At 41.7% G+C, this 26,466-nt stretch overlaps 2 protein-coding genes across 3 annotated transcripts in view; both read right to left on the minus strand.

The window, feature by feature from the left end:
* Positions 1-4,471, minus strand: part of bmp6 (bone morphogenetic protein 6) — a 44,378-nt gene extending 39,907 nt beyond the window's left edge. The window contains exon 1 of the mRNA XM_080489325.1: positions 3,633-4,471. Coding sequence (XP_080345451.1) covers positions 3,633-4,041 — 409 coding nt within the window. The 5' untranslated portion in view covers positions 4,042-4,471. The remainder of the gene's footprint in view (positions 1-3,632) is intronic.
* Positions 4,472-7,644: 3,173 nt separating this feature from the next.
* Positions 7,645-26,288, minus strand: LOC308125693 (enoyl-CoA hydratase EchA19). 2 transcript variants are annotated; one of them, XM_080489625.1, is made up of 8 exons: positions 25,958-26,288; positions 24,634-24,798; positions 21,577-21,674; positions 20,735-20,879; positions 10,502-10,651; positions 9,322-9,453; positions 9,115-9,230; positions 7,665-8,576 (listed from the first exon to the last, which is right to left on the minus strand). In XM_080489625.1, the coding sequence occupies exons 1-8, from the start codon at positions 26,091-26,093 to the stop codon at positions 8,472-8,474; spliced, it is 1,047 nt and encodes a 348-aa protein (XP_080345751.1). In that variant the 5' UTR covers positions 26,094-26,288; the 3' UTR covers positions 7,665-8,471. The 2 variants fall into 2 exon arrangements, with proteins under 2 accessions (XP_080345752.1, XP_080345751.1); XM_080489626.1 differs by lacking the exon at positions 9,322-9,453 and having other exon boundaries at positions 7,645-8,576; positions 25,958-26,282.
* Positions 26,289-26,466: the final 178 nt, after the last annotated feature.

The following is a 26,466-nucleotide window of genomic DNA, read 5'->3' on the forward strand; positions in this document are numbered from 1 at the left end:
GATATGGCAGACATTGGAATAAAGCCAGATCTAAATGCAACCGAAAGGCATCCAAGATGGAATGAAGTCAGATTATTTTAAACCACCCCAGGAGATATTTTGGGACATATTCCGGCCAGACGTTACAAAAGGTGAAAATGTATGTGCTGTGCATCAGTCTGTGTGGTAAAGTAGCACCAAACAAAGCAATCCTCTGTGAAATTGGAGGAAGATGTCAAGATATTATCTGGACGTTAGCAGTTCTTAAAATAAACTGGTTTATAGACCAAATACAATGAGAAGAAACAGCTGAAATAACTCTAAACAATGCAGAGAGTAAACATATCACACAAGTATGAGATGATTGTTTATGCCAATACATCACAGGAACTGTGGATGCTGGGTTAAGTGGATGTTACTTGCAGTCTGGTCACGTGAACTGAGTTCAATCAGGATTAATGCGGTGCTGCTCAGGTAAACAGGAGTTTAGTTAAATGGTAATAAAGCGGTTCCTCACTGCACACAAACGGTTCAAGTAATACTACTGGTGGGTTCAATGAGTGGAACAGAGAGAGAATCTCCAACTCCTTCTGGAAGTAGTCGCAAGTGCCTTTTGACAAAGGGAAACTCTCTTAAAGACACATAACAAGTTTCTATGGGAACTTTATAAAGAAATCTGCTTTCCAGTGTGTAAGCACATAAGGCTAAAAGGGTATTTAAAACTGAATGAAAAGGAAACCAATACCCCAATGCGATTGGATTTTCTTGGATTATTATAAGATCCCCTGCCTACCTCACAGCAGACAGAGAGATGGGAGAATAAACCACTAGAAGGAGCTTTGCCTGCCCAGTAGAGACACCGTAAACTTTGAAAGAAACACAACGTGGCCTGCTGCACACTTTTCTGTTGAGCTGGCATGGGAGAACACGAGCATGACGTGAACCCATCAGAGTTAAATGCAGATGACACAACAACAACATTTGGAGTTCCTGTTCTGTGACCCGTGAAACCAAAAGCATTTCTGTGCATCTCTGGCTGGCCAGACCCTCAAGGTAACAGCTCCACCACATAAACCTGATAGGAATAGTAAAATAAAATACCCACCGCTTATTATAGCCCTCTGTGGGTCAGCTTGTTTGTTCAGCAATGTGTCAGCCCTCATTAGCTGAGTGAGTATTGAAATCTTCAATTGAAATTTACAATTACATTGATATTCTTTGTGGATGAAAAAAAGAAAATATCACATTATTTTACACAAACTGTTAAAACTCTTACGTGTATGAACAAGCCCTAACTTGTAGTCAATGGTGTTGGTTACAATTACCTGCAGTGCATGCGCAGTGCTGCAGAGTGGCGCACGACATGAGTCACACAGGACACAGCGTCACTCCATCAGACCGCAGTGGAAAGCCGAACGTCTACAAGGCAAACAGTGATGGACGCGCTATTCTAGGAATGAAGATGAAAAAAAAGGACTTGGAAAGTGTGTTTTCATTCACCCAAATTTGAAGTTTTCCACAACTTGTTCAGCTTTTTCTTTCCTCCCTTTGTTTCAATAGGTCGGTGCGAACAAGTGATGAAAGCAAAGGATGACTAAGCAAGACTTCTGAATAAATCATGTAGTGGAGGAGGTATGTGGTTGGGGAAGGAGCGCACATGCGAGTGAAAATAATGTATGGGTTATTAAATCTATCTGGACCCCGGAGAATAAAGTGAGAAAATGAGCTGTCTATCCGTGCAATTTTCACATCTGGTTGTGAAAGACATTTCGTGAAGGTCAAAGTTTAAATCACTGTCATTGTTTTATCTGTGAAGGGCCCGTTCAAAGTCTGAGATGTGTGCCTCTATGCAAAGGAAGAAAATTCAAGCAGGTGAATCCCGTTTTAAATCAGACTGTCAGTCTAAACAGATCCACTGTCGTCTCTTTCGCCTGCACTTGACAGATTATCTTGTTCCAGTGTCTCCCACCAAACGATATTAGTCAAATGAGAATCTTGGCTTGCCTGTGCTGTTCTGTACTCTTCAAATCATTTCAGACAGATTGTTTGTCTCCCTCACTGTTCTTCCTTTCATTTATCTTAATTCTAATTTGTAGTTTCACTCTGGCCACACACGAGATCCAGATTTTTTTGTGCAAGTTTTGAAACAAGGAGGACCACCCAGAAGTGTTTTGGGCCTCTTACTATTATATAGCTCCACGCAAATCACTCCAATCGAGCAAAAAAAGACACATTAAAAACTAATCGGATGGCGATGACACACAGTAGTCGTGCAAGGTCTTATTTGCAAAGCAGATGGAAAGCCTTGGCCTGTCCAACATTAATTACAATCACATTCAGGGAGGAAGCCGTCCCTCCTCCAAGGCGGTTAGGACTCTGTGTACGGCTGGGGGAGATGGCAACCTAATCCCCTGGTCACCGCAGAAATCTGAGGGAATCGTCAAAAGATGCACAGGACGTGATTAATCAAAGGGGAGAGCCAGATGTGCAACAACGCAGGAGTATAAACTGAAAGCGTACCCGGCAAAAGAGTAGAGGAACCACAGACACACAAACACAGTGTGCCACCAAAACACTCCCCCACAGAAGCAAGCAGAGGGACTTCGATATTTGAGACAGAAAACGACGGCTTCCTTCTGTCTGAATATCTGGTTTTCATCACTACATGTTGCAACCTGAATGCTCAGAGGACCAATAAGCTTCTGACTCAGCTGCTCCGACTCAATTCTCATCCTCATTTGCGGGATTGAGTGACGATCAAATTGTTGATGTGAGGGTTAGAACAAATGAACAAATGTATGCCTGGAGCGGGATTTTAAAAAATGACATGACATTCCAGAGCATTGGTCTTATGGCCAGATGACAATACTCTCAGTTCCCAAGAAGAATTGCTATCAATCTGGATGTGAGCTTCCTCGTCCAGCAGCGTGACTCTGGCAGTGCCTCTGTTTATCTTCAGGCGCTTTGTTTAGAGTCTCGCTGTAAACACTGAAGCTGCTAATGGAAGGAAGGACTTTCAGCTTTCATGTTCCAAACTAGTTATGATTAAAAACTCCCTCTTTATCATCAACTGGAGCTAATTAAACTCACATCTGCCCCGGGAAACACAAACAACGCGACGCAATTTACGCGCAGAAACCGCGACTGGGTATATTTTCCCGTGAAGACATAAATCACGGAGGAGATTGCGCAGCGAGACAGACCACAGACTTTTGCTTCTACAAATGAGCCGAGAGGAGCCAATCTTCCCGGGGAGAGGACGTGTGACAACGAAACACCCCAAAACTATACAAATTTTGCCAGTTTGTGGAACCACATAAGAGATGAACAAGGTGATGTCCCGCTGCGCAAAACGTGCGTAATGGATGATGATGATGATGATGGGCTTGTTTGAGAGCTACAGGTGTTAATAACACAGGTCCAGAGTGACACGTTTCTCTAAAGAAAAAAATGCTGTTTCGTTTTTTTGTTTGTTTTCTAACGTCTCAGTCAAACCACACTTTTTACTTTTAAGATCATTTAATGCTTTAGCCCAACACCTGTTGACCTCAGATCCACTAGGGCTTCTTCACTTCATTAACTTGATCTTGACTCGAATTCTCTCATTGAATTCCAGTTATTAACGCAACAATGATCATATTCAATGGACTCACCTAAATTAACGAAGCTCATCACCATATCTGCGTCGTTTAGAAAGGCAGTCTCTTGATTCGTTGCCAGGGGGGGGCTCTGGGTCGTCCGCATGGACTGATATCGCTCCAGCGTGCCTTCCACTTGGCTCTTCTCCTCATTAGAAATAGTGTTGTACAAGTCCAACATGAAAAGTGGAGCGGAGTTGTACTTTCCGTGAAACAAATGTGGTCTGGGTCTGTGCGGCAGCCCCAGGATGGACAGGATCTCCTTCTGCATCTCCCTCTTCTCGTGCGTCCGCAGCCGCCGGTGGATGAACCCCGGTTGTATATCGTTGTTTCCATCCAGTGAATAATTACTCCCCGCGACCGTGAACATGCAGTAATAGGCGCCCCACCACAATCCGGCCAGGGCAAGCCAGCAGCTGGTCATGGTGTTTTCCCGCTGTGCGTCCTGAAGTCCCAAGTGTGCCTGGCTTGGAGATTTAGTCGTTTATCCAAAATCAGAATGCCGGTAATGGTAACAAGGTCCGTCTGTTATCTGTTGCGACCACAGATCAAAAGCAAAGATTTAGTAATGTATCAAGCCATTTGAAAAACTCCCTGAAGCAAAATGCGCACAATAGTGTCGGTCCTGCTTTCATTGCTGAGTCCCGTCGCGCGCTGTGCTGCCTCAGGATGAAGTGCAGCATGTGAAACTTTACTCTAAGAGCTCCGGTAAGTCGATCAAAATACCAAGTTTGACGTGACTTCAAATAGTAAAGGCACAATTTCTCTGATATAAGCCATTTGAACTCGGATATTTTTCATACGGTGTTTTCCAAAACCTGCAAAGCCGAGCTTTTTAATTCTCAGTGACGGTCACCTACTCCTGCGGGCTGCGTGAGAGAGTCTAGAAGGAATCAGCAGGTTGCAGTCCATAATATGCGTGCGTGCGCGCGTACGCGTAAACTTGTGTGTGCGTTCAGAAACCGCCCACTCCGTGCGGACTGAGGCAGAGGTGGAGCTCTGACAGGCTACAGGGACAAGTCTAACATCATATTTACATATTTTATTCGCTAATAGACTTTGTTAAATCCGTCTAGTCAATCGTTCTTATTTGCATTGGATGTGACTGTTTCTTTTTTCTCATCCCAACCTTCTTATTTGTTCCTCCTTCATGCAGATCTCACCGGTATTGCTGGAGCAGGTCTGCAACCAGAGTGGTGGGCAGCAATAATTAAATTCAGCGGAGCATTTCCTCACCAATGTGTGGATCTTTGTCATTTAAGTCTAGTTACACCGAATAAAAACCTTCCTAAATGAAACTGTCATATATCTGCCGTGATGACGCGCGGATCACTCTTCCACAACTGGGATGTGTGAGTACTCCGTCGCAGCTCAATAAACGTTGTCCAGTTGAGGCACGACCCCTGACGATGGAGGGAGAAACAGCAAGTTGGTTACTCAGCGCTTGGAGAAGTGAGTTTAAACTTCAGTTTAAATCTTATTATTATTATTGGGGAGAGGCGAATAAACTGGTAAATATATGCATTGTTGGTGTGTTTAACCATGTAAGATTGAAATCAGACATCTGACCACTTAAAAAGATCCAACTTCTACAAACAGAATGTTTTGCGGTATATATAAGAATGAATACATTTCACTTATTTTGCACTTTTCCACCGGATTTCACATATATATCACTTAACATTGTTAATCATTTTCACCCAGTCACACACCAAAGGGATGCACGGTGCTCAGGCCATCCATTGGGAGCAATTTTTGGGGTTCAGTGTCTTGCTCGAGGACAATTTGACATGTGGACACATAGGGAATTAAACTTGCAACCTTGCAATTGAGAGACGACCTGCTCTACTAACCAAGCCACAGCCGCCCCAGCATCTATTTGGCTGCCCCATTTTACAGGGGTCATCGTGTAAAACTTTTGTGTTTTCGCTGTAAAAGTACCTTGAAATGACTGTTGTATTTGGCGCTATATAAATATAGTTGAATTGAACTGAACTGTAATGTAGACTTGGCTGGTTCTTACAAATGATACCATTCCTGCTGTCAAAACTAATGTCAAAAGTTGCATGGGTGATGTAAATTATTACCTATTGAAATGATTATTTCTCACAAAATATGTATTTGTCTTATCATTCATGATCCATTCATCCAGAGATCCCAGTTGAGTGAAGGCCGGGTAACAGGTGAGATGCATCAGGGGACAAATAAAGAATCACTCACACATACAGGGAAATTTAGAAACACCCATTAGCCCTAGATGCATGCTTTTTGGACTGTGAGAAGAAACCAGACAAAACACACACATCGACAGGGGGGACATGGGAAATGCATAGAAAGGATCTGAAGACTGGCCTCAAAGCGGAATATTTTCATCACAACATATGGATCATATCTCTGAAAATAAATAATGTTCAGTTTTTCTCCATGAATGATGACCTTCTCTACTTATTCTCACATCTTTTGAGGTGACGATGTGTGTGCTGCAGCAATAGATCTGTGACATCGGTGTTAGATTTTACATTCTAAACAATAAAGCTAAGATTCGACCCACGAGGAATGTTAACTTAAATATACTAATGGAATAAACTTCAATTCAAAAACACATTTTGTATCTTTGACAAATTCTCAAAAGTCTTATTTCTGTCATTTCCTCCTATAATTCCTTTTCAAACCTGTGTTATGTCTTCGTGGTCCTTCAGACTGTGATGGTCCTGGTGATAAGGCCCAAAGGTGTCCATATCTCTGCGCGGCCCAGCTACTGCTGCTGCCAGAGCCCTATCTTATCTGTATGTGAAGAGTGAGAACCAGCATCAAAGCTCCACATACCACCGTGCACACGCACACACATACACACAAACGCGCACTCACACACTGGGTAGTTTCCAGACTAAATACCACACCACTTTTATCATTCCTAGATGCAGCATAAACATAATGTCATTTCAGGGCATTGGTGCTCATTTTGCAAGTCGTCTTTTTTTCCTTTAAGTTTCTGTATAGAATTATGTATTTAATATTGCATATATCCACATGGAGAAAAAAAATGTACAATGACATTAAATATTTGAATTCAAATTCTGCTAATAACTAAATGTGTGTGAAGGAGTAAAGTAACAGATCCAGCTAAGAAATAACATCACCTGCTGGGCTAGACGCTATGTCATGGATGCTATTTATCAGCTTTTCTTGGATCAAGATTCCCATTTATTCAAACAGCAGCTTATTCTTGATTTATAGCTGCGGTTTTAGCATTTAAGCAGAGTTTGAGTAAAGAATATAACGATTCTTTAAATTGAAATGCTTTTTTTTTTTTTTTTTTTCATGAATGGTGACTCTTTTTGAGATGCTTCCTTGGCTTTGATTCTGAACACAGAAAAAGGGGAAACGAGATTTTTCTGGATAAAACGATGGAAGGAAATGGGTCATTTTTACCGCCTCATGAGTCAGCTCAGGCTAACAAACAGCATGGAATCCATGTTTTAAACACTTCATGGGCCATTAATCTTGGGCATGTGTCAGATTAAACAAACAGTACTCGGATGGCCAACAATGATTTGCTGCTCCTACTTGGTGCTTCCCAGTGCTATCACAACACTCCAGCGATAAATAAGCTGCGCAGGCTTACGATGATTCAAAAAGCACTTAAATACCACTATATTTACTTGGCATTTTGCTTGACGTTGCCCAGTCGTGCTGCTGTGTGTGTGTGTGTGTGTGTGTGTGTGTGTGTGTGTGTGTGTGTGTGTGTGTGTGTGTGTGTGTGTGTGTGTGTGTGTGTGTGTGTGTGTGTGTGTGTGTGTGTGTGTGTGTGTGTGTGTGTGTGTGTGTGTGTGTGTGTGTGCACTCCCTGAGGCAGAGCAGGTGATGTGTGTGCGCGCTGGATGAACTGGAAGGAGAGGGAGGAGGAAACATTAAACAGAAGCTCTGTGTCCTGTCATCACACTGTCTAGACAGGACACCTCCTAGACCTAATGAGGTCTTTGTCTGTCTGCATCTATGTTACACACACACACATAACACACATATATCCCGCCTCTTATTGTTCTTCTCATGAGACATGTTTTTATTCAAAAGGGTCCCAAAGAAGTTTACCCCAAAAACGGCAGTGAGGTGGTGTTACGGTTGGGGTTTTGTTTGATTTGTATTTAACAATACATGCGTCTCTTGAACACGTCAAATTAAAGGGCAACGCGCTCGCAGGCCGGAGGAATGCTTCCATCTGCCACACATCTGACAAGAAGAGCTGAATTCTCCGCAATAATTACATCGCTATGGTTACGATGTCACGCATGCACACGCATGCTCATGTACGCAAGCGGACGCCTTATCCCAGTTATCGAGTGTTTTCCACCCCGAGTCAAAGGAACAATGGCGAGCTCCCGCAGGTTTGCTGCGTTTGATGTCGTTTCGGTCGTAGGTGTTGGAGTAGTTTTGTGGTCGCGGCTTACAACAAATCGGCATTCCTCAGCATGAAAAGGTAGTACAAGAATTCACATGGCTGATGGTTGAACATGGCAAGTAAAGGTGCACTTTTTTTTTTTCTACAACACCTCTATGTTTATTTCACCAAAAAAATTAAATAATGGTTAGTAGCACAAAAACAAAAATAACAGTTTGGGGTAAAAAAAAAAAAACAGGCTTTAGAGTCTATAAATAATTAGTGGGAATCACTTCATAAAATGAGAAACTGAGAAACTACACAATTTGTTATTCTCTTGTAAATTTCTTTAGTCAATTTTTTAACAAAATGCACATTTTTCTAACTTGTACACTGGCAGTTTGCACTCTATTGCAGCACGATGTATTTGATCACCTGAAAGCAAAATTCAACAGGCCTCGGCTGGACTATTTCTATCAGAATTTCCCTCCTCTTCCACCTCCAGCACTGAATTTGTTTGCCCCAGGGATGGATTCTGCTTGAATGACGGTAACCCCGTGGTCGACTTCATACTGCATGGCCTTAGTGTGACAAGAGACAGTAAAACCAGTTAAAGTTCAGCTGAAAATACTTCTCATTACTCCACATTCTATTTGCTTTACGAATAACGCTTATAACTTCAGAATTCCTAAAGCAATAATCTTATATTAACTTTAAATAATGAACATAAATAACACGCAAACAAATGAGTCACAACTTTAAAGTCAATAGGAGAAAAATGCACAAACAATTCTAAAGGAATTTTTACTAATATATCAATCAGAATTATACAATTATATTTGAATTTCACAAGTCTGTAAAAGTTTTTAAAACATGATAAACACATGATGTTGTGTTAAATGTGTTGAAATTATCAGTTTGTCTTCCGAGACATTTTCCTCAGAACTCTGCGGTTCTCCACGTGTTCATAAATCACAAAACATTAGATAAATAAGCACATCTGTCCTAACAATTCTTAAATCCTTTTGTGAAACTCCTCGAACACTTGGCCCAACGCAAGCACATCAAAACCTGGCATGCACATTATATGAAAGTGTTATTTCCCTATATAAGTCGTACCTGTGTGAAAGCTGGAGCGTCGTAGCAGCTGTAAATGGCTGAGGAGCGGTCAGCACGCAGACACTGCTGAGGAAAGGAACTGATCTGCTCTGCTAACTCCACAGCCGCCTGCAAAGCTGTGATCGCAGCACAAAGTCAGCCCAGCACGTAATGAATGCACAGTCTGCTTACAGGAGCAAAAATTGCCATTCATAACAATAAACACACCGTGGTACAAGCACACACAGGAAGTCAGTCCTCCAGCTGAAACTTGGCCCTCTAATATGTCCTCTTTTAAAGTCGCTTCTTCGCATCCATTTGATGTTACAGCTGCCATTAAGCGATTATCCGTCTCTCCTCCTTTACCAAAGAGTAAGTGTGTGAAGAAGCATTCCCAAAAAGAATTAAGCTGAGCTTCTCACGTCAGTGTGGGGAGGAAAGAGAATCAGAGATTGAGCCATAAGAGCACATAGGGAGGCTTTTGGGGGGATTTAAGGATAAGCAAGCATTCATTTGTTATTCTAATGAGATGTGTCTCATCCTGACACTCAACTCACCTCAACATTTTTAATGGTGTCATTAGAACATATTTTCAACATACATTGTTTATTATGAGAGACTTTGTTAAGGAAAATAAATATTTCCTGACAGAAAATGAGTCCCAGGCTACAGAATATATTGTTGAACTTTGTTTAACATGTCACAACCCCTGCCTTGTATTCTTTTTTTAAGCTGCACTGAGATCTCCTTAAACCATGATAATGTTCAGATTTTGGTCATTTGTAAAAAGAACCCATAACAAATACAAGCAATTTATTTCCACAGCATTAATATTGTTAATCAATATAAAATGTTCAGTTGAATAAAGACTTTACAGTTCTTGTTGTGTTCTATGTTCAATTCAGTTGTAATGCTAAGTTAAACGTTTTATTTTATATTCAGCTGATTAGCAGACATATATCATCAATGTGTTGCAATGATACAGCCAGCAGTTGCAAAGTATTCTTAATATACATGATTTATCGAGAAATAAATATATAAATATATCCTATCAGATATAATGAGAGTGTATTTTATTATGAAAAGACTTGCTAAAAAAATCTAAAGTCCTTTTAAGGAAAGTTTTGTTGGGGATCCATAGGCTTTTGTTGAAAACTAATGAATAAAGTATGTTTCAATAATGCCTCAATCAATTCAATACGTTTCCTATATTAGTTGAGGAAATAGCTCATTAAAATCTTATATAAAAACCAAACAGTCAAACCAGTGACTTGTTGCCAGGAATTAGCGCAGCTGTAAAAGTCATTTCTTGGGTAACATTTATGTTGCGATTATGTAAGTGTGACTGGCTGATAGCATGCCGTAAATCAGGATAATAAACTGATCAAAACAAATCTAACTTGGACACCTTGGCCATCAGGAACAACTATATTGGCCAGTCCATATGCGAGAGCCTCTTGTGCTCCAACTGGACGCCCAGTCAGGATCAGATCCAGGGCTCTTGACAGTCCAATGAGACGCGGCAGACGCACTGTGCCTCCGTCTATCAGCGGAACACCTGGAAAAAAGGCCAAACTTCAAATATGAGATTATTTTACAGTGCAAACCGTGTGTGCATCAAATACACTTAGAGCATCCAAAACATCCCAAAACAATGCACAAAGGCTAATACACAGAGCAATGGAATAACTTATTCATTCATTTTATCAAAGAAAACACCAAACATTGGTGATTCTGTCAACATTTTCTATTTTTTGTTGTTTTGAAATAATACAAATTGGATTTGTTTGAGTTATTTAGTTAAGGCCAAAAAAGCAATTGCAAACATCTTGTAACACCATCTTGCTAGAGTATTTGGGCACCTACCATTCTCCAACCATAGGATTTAATATGATGTTGGTCCAGCAGCTTCAACTCTTCTTGGAGGGTCTTCCACATGGTTTGGAATGTTTATGGGAATCCTGGACTATTTGTGAGTTCAGACACTGATGTGGGAGGAGACGGTCTCCAATCTAATTCATCCCAAAGGTGTTCTATCAGGTTGAGGTCAGTTGTTCAACGTTCCATGTCATTATGGACTTTGTTTCGTACACTGGTGTGGAGTCACATTGGAACATGAAGGGACCGTCTCCAAACACGAAATTGACCAAAATGCCTTGGTATGGTTGAAAGCTTTCAGATTTCCTTTCACTGAACGGAGGGGTTGAGCCCAACTCCCAAAACACAAGCCCACACCATAAATTCCCCTCCACAAGACTTTACACTTGGTATAACGCTATTGGACAAGTACGGTTCTCCAGGAAACCACCAAACCCAAACTTGTCCATCAGATTGCCAAACAAGTGTTGCTGTTGTTCCCAATCGCTTACACTTCATTCTAGTACTACGAACAGTTGATTGTGGGATATCTAGTGGTGAGGAAATTTCACGGCTGGTCTTATTGCACCGGTGGCATCCTGTCACAGTACCACGCTGGAATTCACTGAGCTCCTGAGAGCAACATATTCTTTCACAAATGTTTGTAGAGATAGTCTGCATGCCGCTAGGCGCCACACCTGGGGCCATGGAAGTGACTGGAACACCTGAATTTAATGTTTTGGACAGCTGAGCAAATACTTTTGTCAATAGAGTGTATTTCTGCAGGTGAAAAAGTCACTTTCACTGAGAACAACTGCAGCGTTCTCCAGCACGCTTACATTGGGCTATTTTAAAATGTGCAAAGTGAAGAAGTTCAGGACCTGTGTAATATGTTCACTTCACTAGAGCTGTGTGAAAACAGCCGAGGAAACAATTGGAGAAACATAAAATACTGTGACAATAATATAAGGCTATATCTGTCAAGGGAACAAAGTTTTGAGACAATTTTACTCCTTAACCGTAACTCTGCTCTCTTCTCGTGAAAGCTCAGCCTCCTTCTCGTGCTCGGTCTCGCCGGACACATTTGCATTATTACCGTGTCCACAAGAGAGGGAAAAAACAAGAGACGGGGAGGGGGGGGACACACGCACACTGCAAGGTACAGTAAGCCTCTGGCATCTATCCTAATTTCTAAAGAGCACCAGCTGCAACTGGCATACTTCCTACTGTTCAGTTCTCCTCAGTTCCACACCACAATCCCAACTCCCTAATTCCTCCAAGTCACTGATTCTATTTGACCGCCCCTTATTGAGAGCACATGTGTCGAACATGTTTTCATAACCCCAAATCATCATGCTGGCTGGGGGATTTTTTTTTCTCTCTCTCTCTCTCTTTCTCTCCCCCTCTCATTCTGTGGGGAGTCATGGAAATAATGCGATTCTATTCATACTCTGCAAGCCTATTTCTCCGTGTCGTTCAAATAAATTAAACTGGAATACATGGAATACCAGTGTTAATACATGTGTGACCAATCTGGGGGCCGGCCTCAGGTTCAGACAGTCAGCACATGTTGCTGCTCTGACAGAGTGAAGACGATGATTAGGCGTGAGGGGGAGGGAGGTAAGGATGGGCGCGCTCTACGCTGTCTGCAAATACTCAATTTCAGTCAATTTTTCAGTCATCCCTCATTACAGGAGTGTCTTCTACTAAAATGTAAATTACACACTATAAGGCTGGACACCTTGAGCCGATCGAATGTAATAGAAATGACACATGAAAAGCAGCACAGTTTCTCGCAGCGCGGGTGTGCGTTCCAGTGAAGGATTCAAGGACTTTACAATATTGACTGAGATAACAACCAGGGGTGTTTTCAGTCGGGGCTCTGCCCCGTGCAGCTTTGTACCACATGTAACCACATATACTCACATGAACAAGGACATTCAGAAACAAGTGAGCGGCACATTCACACACAACCTGTCTTGTGGTTTCTGCTGCTTTTCTCTCCTCACTTGGTAACTTTATGAACGAGGAGTTTTCAAATTCTTTTCAGGCGAAGCCACATTCAAACAATTATATGAACGGCAGGATCCATTAACAGATGTGAAGAATCTACCCATTGAGGATAGTGTTAACGTCTACATTTTTCATATGAAGGGTCTACATTCTGTTTGTTTATTATGTTATAATACCAGTGTGGGGTTTTGTATTGCATTGTTTTTTATTTATAAAGTCTTTAATATTGTTTTCTCTTTACATTTGTGCAATATGGAGCTGACCTGAAGATTGATTTTCCTCCTGTGTGTTGAATGATGAAATTCTCAGAAATTTGCATTTCTTTTCTTCTGCCATTTTCGTCACCAGCAACATTTTTCTTTTATATCTTGTTGAGAATCTCACTCTGACACGGTGATTCGAAAGCTTGTGGTTATGTACCCCTTTCATATTACTGAGTAGTGTTGAAGTAACTGCTACTATTAACAGTTACATTACTATCCATTACATGCACACACCACGCCAAAAGCCCAAACAACAAGGGTATAAAGTCATTTTAGTCCAGGGGCCACATAAACCCCAATTTGACCAATGAAAAAAAAAAAAAAGACTAATAAAATAGTAATGTAATAAAATGTAGATACAAACTAATATTGTGATGAAAGTTAATATTTCTTAAGCATTTACATAAAATTATTTTATTTACCTTAACAAACTGAATATTTTAAATAGAAATAACTGCAGCTTCAACAGCAATGAAATGTCAAAAATGCTAAGCCTACATTTTAAAACATCATGCAGCATTTAGCACAAATGTTTTTTGAAATTATATCCTGGCTAGACTGAACTCTTGCCTGTGTGTTGACACCACTAGACTATAAACAGCTGGGAATTGTCTTACTCTGTGGCTATACCGTGCAACCGGTTTCCATTCATCAGCATTTCATGGATGACAGAAGTAACGAGATGAAAACAATCTAAAAGCTTATTTAAACCGAACAGGCAAGAGTAACATAGAAAAATCCATCATCGACAATGGGAAGCAAAAAGTCCAGTAAGAAGGGCTTCATTTTGCCTCATTACATTAACGAGATTTCAAGACGCTTGAGTGAAGTATTTCTTGAGTATCTCTACATCTATTCCAGTAGATTAAAATGAGGCATGCAGGTGTCATTGTCACCGCTTCCTGTGGGTCAGAGTTTATGGAGATGTCCCGTTCGGTCCTTTAACCCTCAATTACAGGAGTGGGCAGAAACAGGAAGTGAATGGCGTGGCGAAGATACAACGAGCAGCACACCAAGATGAAATGAGACAGAAGAAGACAGAGCCTGACTTAAAGGAGACCAGATAAAGAGCCAGGTTGACCTCCAGTGTGTCTGCCTTTGTTGCTGACTTAGGCACCACTGCTATCAGCAACCGGAAGGATCTCCCCTCTTATCCACAGCTCCCGTCTCCAGCACCTCCACCCCTCACCCTCGTCTCTCTCTGATAGTCCCGTCTCTGATGTGTCCTGTTTGACAGAGCTGTGCTTTGTCCCACATGAATAGGACCTGAGAGGTTGGCAGCTCCTCCTTGAAGTTGTTTTAACTCTGAAGGTGCGTCTGGCTTTAAAGAGCCTGACAGAAGAAAATATGTGGCAACGATCACCAGATTACTTGTAAAGCAAAATCTTTGGTTCTCAATATTGAGCTAAATGTTTGGAAAGGTTGTTCTGGTTTTATGCAGTCTTTTATCAACACTGCAACTTGTTAATAACCTGAGTCATCATCATGAGTCAGCAACTCCCATTGTTTAATAACCAAATGTAAAAAAATGGGCTTCTTCCTGCATCACAAGATTATTCGTGGCTTATCTGATTGACGTAGGAGGATGTAGGAGAACTCGAGACGAAACACTGGATACTTCATCTGCTTGTTGCCGAGCTTGGTATTTTAGGCTCAGTCACAAAAAAAGAGCATTAAAAGTCCTTCCATTCACCTCTTTCACATTCAGTCCATATGTGGTCACAGTTGCAGTATGGAAAGTAAAGAACCTGGATATCCTTTTACCCCACAGCTTCCACCACCAGCCACTTCCGGACCAGAGTTATAATCTCCCCAGAAGGTCAGTAGGTCCTGGGCCAAACTGGGAAGCTCCTTCCTGTGGGAGATGCCAGGTAAACTATGGAGCATCATAATCTGTCACTTGTATCCGTGACCTTGGTCATGACTTAAAGTTCATCGGTGGCGGGTGGGAACGTAAACAGAGAGCTTTGCATTACAGCTCAGCTCCCTCTACACCACAACAGTACGGTACAGTGACTCCCATCACAGACCCCGAGACACTTAGATTCTTCCACCTCCTCCCCTACCTGGAGAGGGCATGCCATCCTTTTCATTGAGAAACTTGGAGGTGCTGATGCCCAGCCCTACTGCTCCACATTCAGGGGGGAAATTGTCCCAGTCCACGCTGGAAGCCAGAATAACAACATCGTCTGCACGAAACAGAGACGCCACCTTCCAGCAGGCTGACATGAAGCCATCGTTGAAATCCTAAACAACAGAAGGCTGCTATGACTTTAATCACAGCTTTAGTGACAGTTTTTTTTTTTTTGTTCAAGTTGGGAAAGTGAGACCATTTCCTGGAGCTCCTGCTTGAGTTTTATCACAATGTTCCATTGAATAGTCCCTCAAATTCCACAAAGAACATTACAAAGCTGTTGTAGTGTCTTTCACAGTTGTTGTTTTTTTTGTTTTTTGTAGGCAGATGACAGCATTTATTACTGCATCTTCTGAGATGTGACAACATGATGTTGCATGCATTACAACTTCTTTTAGAAAAACTGTGGGACTTTTTGTGGGGGGGGTGGGGGCACAAGACACTTAAAGCTATGAATAAAAAGAGCAAAGAAAAATATATTCTCTGGTCATCATTAAAATAGTGATGCATTGCAGTGTCAACAACAGGAACATTACTGAAGCATATGTATGTGTGTGGAGATTTTTAAGTGATTACCTTATTTCCTCAGGTTTCTGCAAGAATCTCAGAAAATTAAATATGTGAAGTTCATAACTATTTGTAGTAAATAATCATAATAGAAAACGTGTCATCTGAAATTAATGTAATCTAAATAAAACAACGCTAAATGTAACAGATATGACAATTGCAGTTTAATGCCTTGATCACCTCTGATCACACTTGTGTTGCATATGGACGCCAACAGTTGTTAACAATGAAATCATTTAATGTGAAATTCATAAAGAAGCTAAAAATCAACCAACATTTGCTTCTTTGGTATTTTCCTAAAAGTTGAGTCCTGGGTCAAACTTTCCTCCTCAACTATGAAAAGTTTTTCAACAGGATCCAGAATAAGATTCACATTGTAACTCGCTTATATGAAGAAATGTGAAAGTTTGTTCCAATAGATTACTAATAGTGCCAAGTTAAAAGACAAATATGTATAAATTCTGACACAATACCCAGATTTTTATAAAGTTTCATGAGACTAGACTTTTCTCAGTAGCGTGAAAGATGATCGTTGACGTGCGGGAGGCCTCGCCCTCTTTGACAGAGTTCAAGCTCATTAAATAATCCCAGAAGCAGCTACTCTGTTATCAGAAATCATAATGTTAGTACCACATCCAATAACCGGAGACGGGAGGTCTGATTAACACAGAACAGTGTGAAACGTGACACACTCGGCTATTCTTGGTTTGCTCCTGGTGCTGCTGGCATCCTCACCACATCAAAGCAAACCCCACTACAATGGCCTCCCATGAGGGTAATGCGATTAAGTTTGATGTGGATTAACGATTTCCGGATAACCCCAGACTAAATGGACACGTGGTAAAATAAGCAGACCTTCAATCGGAAGCCCGCTTTGAAACGCTCACCGGGAAACTCGGTAGGGTTGGGTCAGAGACGAGTGACTCACATATCTTTAGCCCACTGGTTTAATACCAGGCCTCTGTCTTCCTAACTTTGTAGAGTGCTATTTTACAAGACCACCATGGCTGCAAATGAGGCCTTGAACCATGTAAATGTGAGAGGCGCTGTGAGCGGCTCCTAAAAAGTGCATCAAACCGTCAAACATGGAGGAGAAGAGCCTTTGAGCTGATATGAATTTATCAAGGCCTGTATCAAGTTATTCACCTGTGATGTTGCTTGTTTTCTTTTATCAGAAGAACTGCCCGTTCATCCACGCCTCACTTGAAAAAGCCTGCAGTTTCACAGGAGTGCCGATTTTTGAGGTAATATGATGAAAACACTGGACAATGTCACTCAGAGTCAAACGCACTGAGCAGCTGTTTGATTTGGACGACTTTACGTCAGCTTTTGGACTGCGGTTTTACTTAAAATCAACATTGTGCCTCTTCTTTTTACAGTCTCCCATCTCTCTGACTCACTTAGGAGTGGAGCAGCTCCTGAAAGTCAACTTAAATGTGGGAAATGGAGGAGGAGGAACAATAATATTTAAAGTAATACGTCTGTCATTATGCAGAACATCCTTTATTTAGGATCTCTATATATGACTGAAGTATTTTAAGTTTCCTTTCCCTTTGCCAACTTTTTTTATTTTACATTTTTTTGCTTTGTGATGTTCTTCTGTGACCAAAATAACATCGGTAAATTAGGTACGTGCCGTGATATTTTTTTTATTCAGGCCCGAAAACTCAAAGAGCAGCAGACGACGCTAATACCAGATTCCTGTGACGCAATCATCTCCTCCTTCTCATTTCCTCCTCGGCGAGGCAGAGGGGCCCCAGACAGGAAGCCACAGGTTTCGACAGCCAATCAGATGCCAGAAAACTGTCAGATCGTTGCGGTCGCCATTGGCCCACATCAGAGCGACGCTGCGAGCCTCTCGGGGTTTTTCAACTCCAAAGCCACCAGGGATTCCCTTCGGCTGCTGCCATCTGCGCCCGACCCAAAAACGGTTACAGAATTCAACCATTAAAAGGAAATCGTCTCAGAGAAACACAGGATCTTTAAATAAACTCCACGTCCCACTGAAAAGGCACCACTTTTGATGTAAAAGGCAGTGGAAGTTGGGTTTTTCAATTGTTTAAAGTTTCCGAAATGAAATCACTTCAGATGTATGTGGCGCCGGGTTTATGCACCGTAAACTTACATCTCATTCAATTAGCCGCTTAAACACAAGTCTTCTCCAGCCACATCGACTAATGTTTCTACTGCCGTTTGAATTTGAATGAGAAAAAAAAAAAAAAAAGCCACAGTGGTTTTAGAGGAAACAGCTCAACGTGTTGACAAACAACCCATCAAGGCAATCAAGACGCCGGGAATTAATTACAGGGAGGAAATGTGTAGTTTAATGTGTCAAAGCCACAGTAATGCTCATTAAAGCGGGCCTAACAGAACTTGCAGGCAATACGTTAAATGCATGCTCGTTTAACACGCGGGGTGAAGAGTTTTCTGTTTGTTTGGGAGACTTTGCCAGTTTATATTCACAGTTGTGCTCAAAATCCACATTTTAAAAGACAAACCCAGGCATTATGTGGATTCTTATGTTTCCTTTAATCTGTATCCCCCCTTCTTAATCCGACAGCTTTTGGGGGGTGGAAAGATATAACATGTCATTTAATATCATTGACAACAGGTAACTGGTGATGGAAAGCATGAGTTCAGCTTGAAATCAATGTTTTACATTAAATACTTGCTGAAGCTGTTAATTAGAAAAATGTTAACTGTATCAGGTGATGGCAAGCGACTGGTAACAAGAAGAATCAGGCAGCAAAAAGTGTGCGCTCGCTCAGTTTGCCCTGAAAATTATTCAGAAAATACCATTTCTGATTATTCAAGATCTGCAAAGTTACTCTTCTTCGTGACTTAAAGTCCAGGAACAAGCAATATTATCATACTTTTCAATACAAACAACAAAAAAATTATATATATATATATATATATATATAAATATTCATTCACAAAAAATCCACTATCAAAACAATGCAGAAATATTTACACTTCAATTCAAAATACCTTTTGCTTCTGGATAACAGTAATTTCTCCTTTATATAGAAAAACAAGGAAACAGTTGGGTTAAATAAGAAGTGAGACAGAAAGTGAAGCATGCAGTGACAACATCAGTGGTCCATATGTGAGGACAGGGAGTCAGGTAAGAAGACACTGTCAGGATGCTCTCCTGTTAAATTATAGGTCTGAGATGATAAGCTGTGTATGCTTACACTCGAAATCTGGTACTTCCAGTAAATTATAGCACAACAACTGTATTTATAAACACTATGGTTGTATTTTAAGCTTTTCCTCAGCATGACTCAAGGACTGACAGCTGTAAAGGAGATGCTGCAGTGGTCCGACAGGAGCCACTTTTATATACACAACGCAAACCATGACTTTCTGGGATACTTTACAGCAGAAACCCTAAAGTACTGGCTGATCTTTTAAAAAGTAGCCCAGTCAGCGGGCAAACGCTGCCAGTGAGCAATGAGACGCCAAAAAGGGAAGATGTTGTTTATGAGGAAATAGTGTGACATAAATAATACGTAAGCCCTGTTTGGGCCTGTGGTGGAAACCTGGCAGTTGGTTGTTTCCTCTTGTACTTATCAAGACTGCCCAGCAGACGACAGCCGCGATGCCAAAAGGTCACGGACAGCAGCGTTATCGCAACGCGACGCCGTCCTTGCACACAAACAAGAGGAGGCTGGGGTGATAACAGAGGATAGAGCAACACGGTTTGAGAAAATAGAAACAGCGAAGACTTCCTGGCATTAGGAGACAGATGATATATGCTTGGATTCAAAGAAAAACTGATAAAAAATATATATATATATTTAGCTTAATCTGCACTCAGATAGAGAGAGCGAGAGGGAAGGGGGGGGAAAACAAAAAGGAAAAGAAGTGAAAAGAGAGATGTTTTTTTTCAGCTTTTCCTTTTATTTTGAGCAAAAAGAGGCAAGGCTGTATTAGAAATAGTAGTGTGTGTATAATTACTGCTATTTTAAAGTTAGGAAAAGTGTTTTATGACTTAAACATCAAGACGAAGAATAGAGGATCAAGGCCTTCTTCTATCAATGACCTCACAGTAATAAAATATGTTGCACATTTTAATCTGTAGCTTCTCTAATAGACTGCATTTTTTCACTGCTTCAGTAATCCTGACACACTGGTGATCCCAATCGCAAACACACATCAATGACCTCGGCTGCTATGCGAGGCGCTAAACTGTTGGCTTTCTTCTTGTTTTCAACATCAGTTGGTTATAAAACGGGATCGGATGAACATCACAGGCACTGACAGACACAATGTGAGGAATCAAACATCACTCATACAAATGTCCTTAATGAAAACCAGGTCAGATCAAGGTGATGTATGGCAGCAGATGTTATTGTGGCCTGACTACCGTCAACCAAGCACGCGTCCCTGATCGCAGATAATCAGTTGTTTTTCGAGCTTCATCTATCACACATGATACTGACAGTACATGCTTGTTAAAGCTGCCGGTGAAAGTGGGAGACCTTAAGTTTCACAAAACGTCAAACCACATTTGGTAACATAATCTAAGTTATTCCTGTAGGTGCTGGTCAGACCTGAACAACATGCAGGAGGAAGTTGAACCAGTCACTCACAGAACTGCTCCACTCTATTGTCAACATGTCCTACATCTTTGTAATTACTTCAGACCCTGAAGAGGTCATGCAGTTCAAAACGATGATGACTCCTCTACCGTACGTCTCCATGAGAAGGAAATCTCAACCTTGATGCACAGTGGCTTTTCATGCCGCACTTATTGACTAGCATTCCTAACTATCGAGAGGCGAGCAGGTGACAGACGTACCGAAGCGACGGCAGAACACTCCCATGACGGCGCTCTCCTCCACCACCCTGAGGTCAGCCAGCAGAGCCAGCTCCAGGCCGCCCGCCACCGCAAATCCACTCACCGCTGCTATCAGCGGCTTCGACAGCTGCAACCGAGACGGACCCTGAAAGACACAACTGGATCAGAGCATCCAAACAAACAAACATGCATGACTGCAATCAGCGAGAAAAGAAAACACACAGACGTTAAACAAAAGAACCTCCACCAAGCTGAGGGCTTATATTGCCACTCCGCGTACTTTCACTGCTCTTTTCATGCCTCCACTTTCATGGTTTATCTGCTACAGTCTGTTCCAGATTTCATTTCCTAATTCATTTCTCAAAACTGTCAAACAAAAGAAGAACAAATGAGCCGAGTTCTGGCGGCAGCCGAACAAATGAGGCACTCTGTTTTCTGCACGAGATACAACGCTAGAATGTTCTGCACAGGAGGTCCACTCAATCCAAAACACTCAACATGCAACCCAAACACAGTTTTTATGGAGGCTGCAGGTTTTGTTTTTGTTCTTTAATAGTGTACACGACATGGTTTCTGTTATGATTCTGCCTCTTTGTCTAGTGATACGATTGTGCCAGAACCAAGGACTTTCTGCACGACACACAAACACGACTGGAGTTATTGAGTTTTGTTTTTTTCTTTTCAACTACCTGCATTTCCCAAACAACTAAAAATACACACAATCCCCGCCGACCACATTTTCTGCGCCTTACATTTCACGGAAAGCTTTTGCGCTTCTTTTAGGAAATTTTAGATATAACTCTCACATGTATATACGTACACACAACCCGAGCATCGCTCACCATTGGACCAGGACCTTTGGTGACATCTTGCTCTAATTTGGGGGGGGCGGTGTGATTGGCCAGCTCTTTCAGATCATAACCAGCGCAGAAATTCCCTCCTGGAAGAGACCACAAAATTACAAAGTATGGCAGCTGGAAAGTCGGAGAGGAAGAGAAAATGATGAGGATGAAAAAAAAAACAAGTTGAGTTGGAGTCTGAGGGCTGCAATTTGGACAGAAGCACTCACTTCGGCCGAGCTGGCACACAAACGCTTCTCTCCCATAAAGACTTTAAATGCAACGCGCCGGCACAGGTCGCGCATGTGCTCACATATACGCCGTATTCTCATTGATGGAGGAGTAATGCATTACAACCACAGCCCCTTTCAGTTACAATTATGTTGTAATTACAACATTACTCAAGAGGCCGTGTAGCACTATGTCACAGACGCAGGCGTCATTAAAAAAATAAAAAAAAAGTATTCCTCTGTAATGTAGCAGTAATGAAAATGATTGTAATGAACGCTTGTGCCAACAACACCCATCAGCTGGAAGCTTTGATTACAGCTGCGGGTTAACGCAGCAATTATAGAAAGAATAGTGTGTGGTGCTGTTTATGGGAGCTGAGCTGTTTAAACTCCTTGGTCAGTGGAAGCCGTACAAGCTTCACGAAAAACCCCAACAGGTCAGAGGACGGGCTGATGAAGATGTCTGGTTTAATACAGTTCTGCATTTTGAGAACAGATTTCAGAATATTTCCACTAATGGAAGCAAATAAACCAACATTAAGAACGTTACTGAATTGTCTAAAGTCAGGTCTAACGTCAAAAAGGTTTAGCGCAACTTCAGTTTATAGTCATTTATCACTATGGGCATATTAAGATGTGCAGCATACATATTACAAAAGCATACATTGTGCATTCAAATTCAAACTGAAAGAAATATAAATGTGAAAGAAAAGTACTATTAGCATCGAAAGCACATAGTAAAAGTGAGCTTGTGAATATCCCTTTACGCGTCTCACACTACAGACCTCACATCTTATTGTGCGTTGTGTGTGTTTTGGACTCTGCTGAACATGAGCGTGCAGTGACACAGCTGGCCCGATATCTAGATCGTACCTGACCACACACACCCCCAAGAAACCTGAATCCAAAACTCTCCAAATATGTCCCAGCATATTCAAAACCTGCTGAAAGCAATTACTCTTAATTTCATAAGCTGGAGAAGGAGAAAAAAAAAAACACACACACACACACACACACTGACACTGAAGAATGAGAGCGCGGAGAGTGATTGTGTCGCTGCTAATTTGAACGAAATGGATTCCTCATGTCCGCAGAAACGTCCAAAACGAGAAAACCTCCCCGCTTGTCGCGCCGCCGATCACCGCCGATCACCGCCGAAGGTCGCTCGAACGTCTCGTTTCAGCAACGCAGCATCGGAGGACACCCCGCTGACAAGACCGTGCGGCGGAATGATTAAAATCACATTACGGACATTGTGGGAATCGCAGAGGAGCCTCTTTTGCTCAAACTACCTACTGCGCTGCTAATTGCCAACCAATTCAACGCAGGCTAATTACTCTCCAACACACACACACACACACACACACACACACACACACACACACACACACACACACACACACACACACACACACACACACACACACACACACACACACACACACACACACACACACACACACACACAGTTTTCAGTTTGCAACCAGAGACCAGAGGCATCATCTGGAGAGGCTCCAACCTCTAAAGTATAGACTAAAGTATATACTTGGATGCCAGGCTGAACTTTATACAGCAGACAGGTCGATCCAGGCTGAAGACATTATTTCCACTGAGGGAAGGAGTTCACTCCGTGTCTGCACTGATTATTTTTAGAAGCACTAGGAGCCGTGGTGTGAGCCCCGTCCTGGGGAGCTTGACACAGTGCAGGCCACCTTGCAGGTGTGTGTGTGTGTGTGTGTGTGTGTGTGTGTGTGTGTGTGTGTGTGTGTGTGTGTGTGTGTGTGTGTTCTTGTCTGGTCACCTCAGCACTTCAGTGAGATCTGAGCCACTCCCGGGAGGGAAAAGAAGAAGAAAAAAAGAAGAAAAGAAAAAACACACAGGAGTGAAGAGGAAGAAGGTGATTGAGAGAAGGTGGTCTCGAGTACTTGAGGTCAGGAGGAAGAGGCTCAGCAGTTGGAATAAAATAAATGTTTCAGGGGGTGTCCCATGGCTTTCCAGAGCTGTCCATTACCAAGTCCAGCCTGGGTTTTTCTGAGTTCTTAAACTTTGGAGAGCTTTTCACCTGAACGATAACTTTAACCTTTAATTGTCTATAATTACATAATTGTTGTATCCAAGGCTCTTCGCCCATATTTGTTTTTAAGCATATATTTTGCCACAATCTGGAACTGAACCTTGAAATTACTTTAGAAAATCCACAGAATAATTGTCAACACAATAACCTGATTCTCTTTTAGTCTAACAAAAAAAATCCTTTGACATTTAGGAAAGTATGTTTGTAGGATAGTAATAGAAAGTATTAGTAATAGTGAATCTTGATGTTCCACAATTCTAAATTGTGCAAAAAGTAAGATTCTTCCATAATTTTGCTGCTTTTTTTTGAGAAAACTGCAGTCAAAAACATTTAACTCTGTATTGGACTTTCTTAAAAAACATAATCTCATTTTGCAGTGGTTTGTATGTATTTGCTTTAGTGAACGGAACCACCTGCTTCAAATCAGCTGTATAATAACTTATTCGAATACATTCTGGTTCTGATTTTTAGTGAGAAAACATTCTGGCATGTTTTTCTTGTTTCCCAACACAATTCTGCACAGATAGATGGAAAAACACGAGGGATCATTTCTTCTTGGTTCGTTCACGACGAGCCTCAACTCTAACGTCATGGGCACAGAGATGAACGACACGCCGCGACTCCTCACCTCATGTCTAAACAATCTCAACCGATGCGAGAGTGAAAATGAGGCCAAAATGCAGCTGCTGGTCACAGGAGCTCCCCACTGCTTCCTCGGACAGAAGACGATGTTAAGAGTCGTTCAAAATCTCTCACCTTTCCCGTGTAGCACAGCGACATTCAGGTCCGGGTCAGTGTCAAAGGCCTCCAGCTCCTTCAGCAGACGCCGCGCTGTCTCCTGGTTCACCGCATTGCGCACCTCGGGACGGTTTATCGCCACAGTGACCACGGATCCCCTCCGATGTGAGACCACAGTCTGACCTCCAGATAATGACAGAGCGAGATGCACAAAGGGAGGTCGGTATGGACCACAACACTTAGGAAGAGACACTGAGCTTAAACCTCACGCTGAACGGCAACAAACAGTCGCCGTAAATGATCTTATTCGAATAAAATCCTTCAAAAGAAGAGAGAAATGGCACAATGAGAGAGATTGTCTGGACTTTTTAATGGATGTGTGTCAGTGATTGTGGTCTGAGGTGGACAGAAACTGTTTAGGTTTCATCGCAGGGAATCCAACAGTCCAACACACCTAGAGGCAAACGCATCCAAGAGGACGAGAGCAAAGAATAATAATACACAAAACCTACTCACAGCATTAACCTTGCCCACACAGGCTTTTCTAAAGAGGATGGACGGCTAAACAAAGCCCAACAAAGAAAAACAATCTGGTGCACTTTCCACTCTCCTGTACCTCATACTAATGATTACACGGCTCCAGTGCAGCTCCAAGGAAGTGGAACCAGATTTTAACTCTCTACAGGGTGTTGCTCTCTTTTCTTTTTTATTTCAATTACATTTCACAACTGAAGGGGGGAAAAAAACTATCAGCAGGTAAACAAGAGATTCAACTTCAGGATCATGTTTTAAGTTAATTTGGGGAGGGAGAGAGTTAATTACATGCATTTACAATTTAATACGTTCAAATGATGTCTTGTGCTTATTTGTTGTATTTAATGTGCTTACTGTGATAAACTAGAGCTGCTAAACTGTGTTTCATCGTTTTAAAGCACTGACAATCAAGACCTTCAGTACTTCATTACTTACAATTATAAATGTATACTTTTCCCTTTTGTCTTACTATATCTGCTCCACCCTCTTTGTGTTGGTGAGGACATTTTTTATACTGTTATAGTAATCCAGCCTGCTGAAAGTAACTGCATGAACAAGTTTCTCTTAATGTTTGTCAGAAATCCTATTTTTCAGACGGTGGTAAACCTATTTTGTTATTGTTTTAATGTGTTTGAATTTCAGGTCAGAGTCCATAATTAAACCCAGATATCTGGACTGATTTGTCCTTTCATGTTAAATATATTAAATTCATTCACTATTTGACAAACCTGCGTGCGGGTGAAGGCAGTGTGGCGGCCTCTGCTGCCCTCTATAGTCCACATTGTGTCACTGCATGTTTTCAACCTACCTGTCTTCGTCTCTGCGCCCTCCTTCACACAGCTCAAAAATTTCTTTTCAAACAAAGCTGTGGTCACCGGCAACCCGAAGCTTTTGCTCAGATACTTTACGTTTCTCGTTAATGACAAACGGAGTGTTAATGCCATTTAAGCGAAAAGCTGGAGGCTTGACAAGAAATAAATAAGCGACAACTTCACCACTATCGATGGTATTTCTCGAAAAAAAACTCAACTCAGAAAGCTACGCAGTTAAAATATGGAACGTAAAGAAAACTTAGAACAAACTACGAATCCTCCAAAAGCTCAGTACGGTGTAACGTTTAAATCCGCCCCGACAGAAACAACGACACGCGCACGAGGTTCCGGACACTTGGTGCATTGCAGTGGTAAAAACGGCAAAAGCCCAGCAGGGGGCGACATTGAGCTTGTTCAGAGCCAACCTGGCCCCCTGCAATGCACACGAAAACTCAGCAACTGTAAATAATGACGGCAAAAGCAACTTGTCTTCTTTATTTTTTCT

The sequence above is a fragment of the Lipophrys pholis genome (genome assembly GCF_963383615.2).
Source record: "Lipophrys pholis genome assembly, chromosome: 20".
Lineage (NCBI taxonomy): Eukaryota > Metazoa > Chordata > Actinopteri > Blenniiformes > Blenniidae > Lipophrys > Lipophrys pholis.

What these genes read in the sequence shown, in the direction of transcription:
- LOC308125693 (XM_080489625.1), bottom strand. Translation starts at nt 26,093, where the DNA reads ATGGCATTAACACTCCGTTTGTCATTAACGAGAAACGTAAAGTATCTG. An exon ending in CCAAAGGTCCTGGTCCAATG is followed by an intron (nt 20,880 to 21,576) that starts GTGAGCGATGCT and finishes TGTGTCTTTCAG; the next exon opens with GGTCCGTCTCGGTTGCAGCT. An exon ending in AGTGTTCTGCCGTCGCTTCG is followed by an intron (nt 10,652 to 20,734) that starts GTACGTCTGTCA and finishes CCTTTTTTCCAG; the next exon opens with GTGTTCCGCTGATAGACGGA.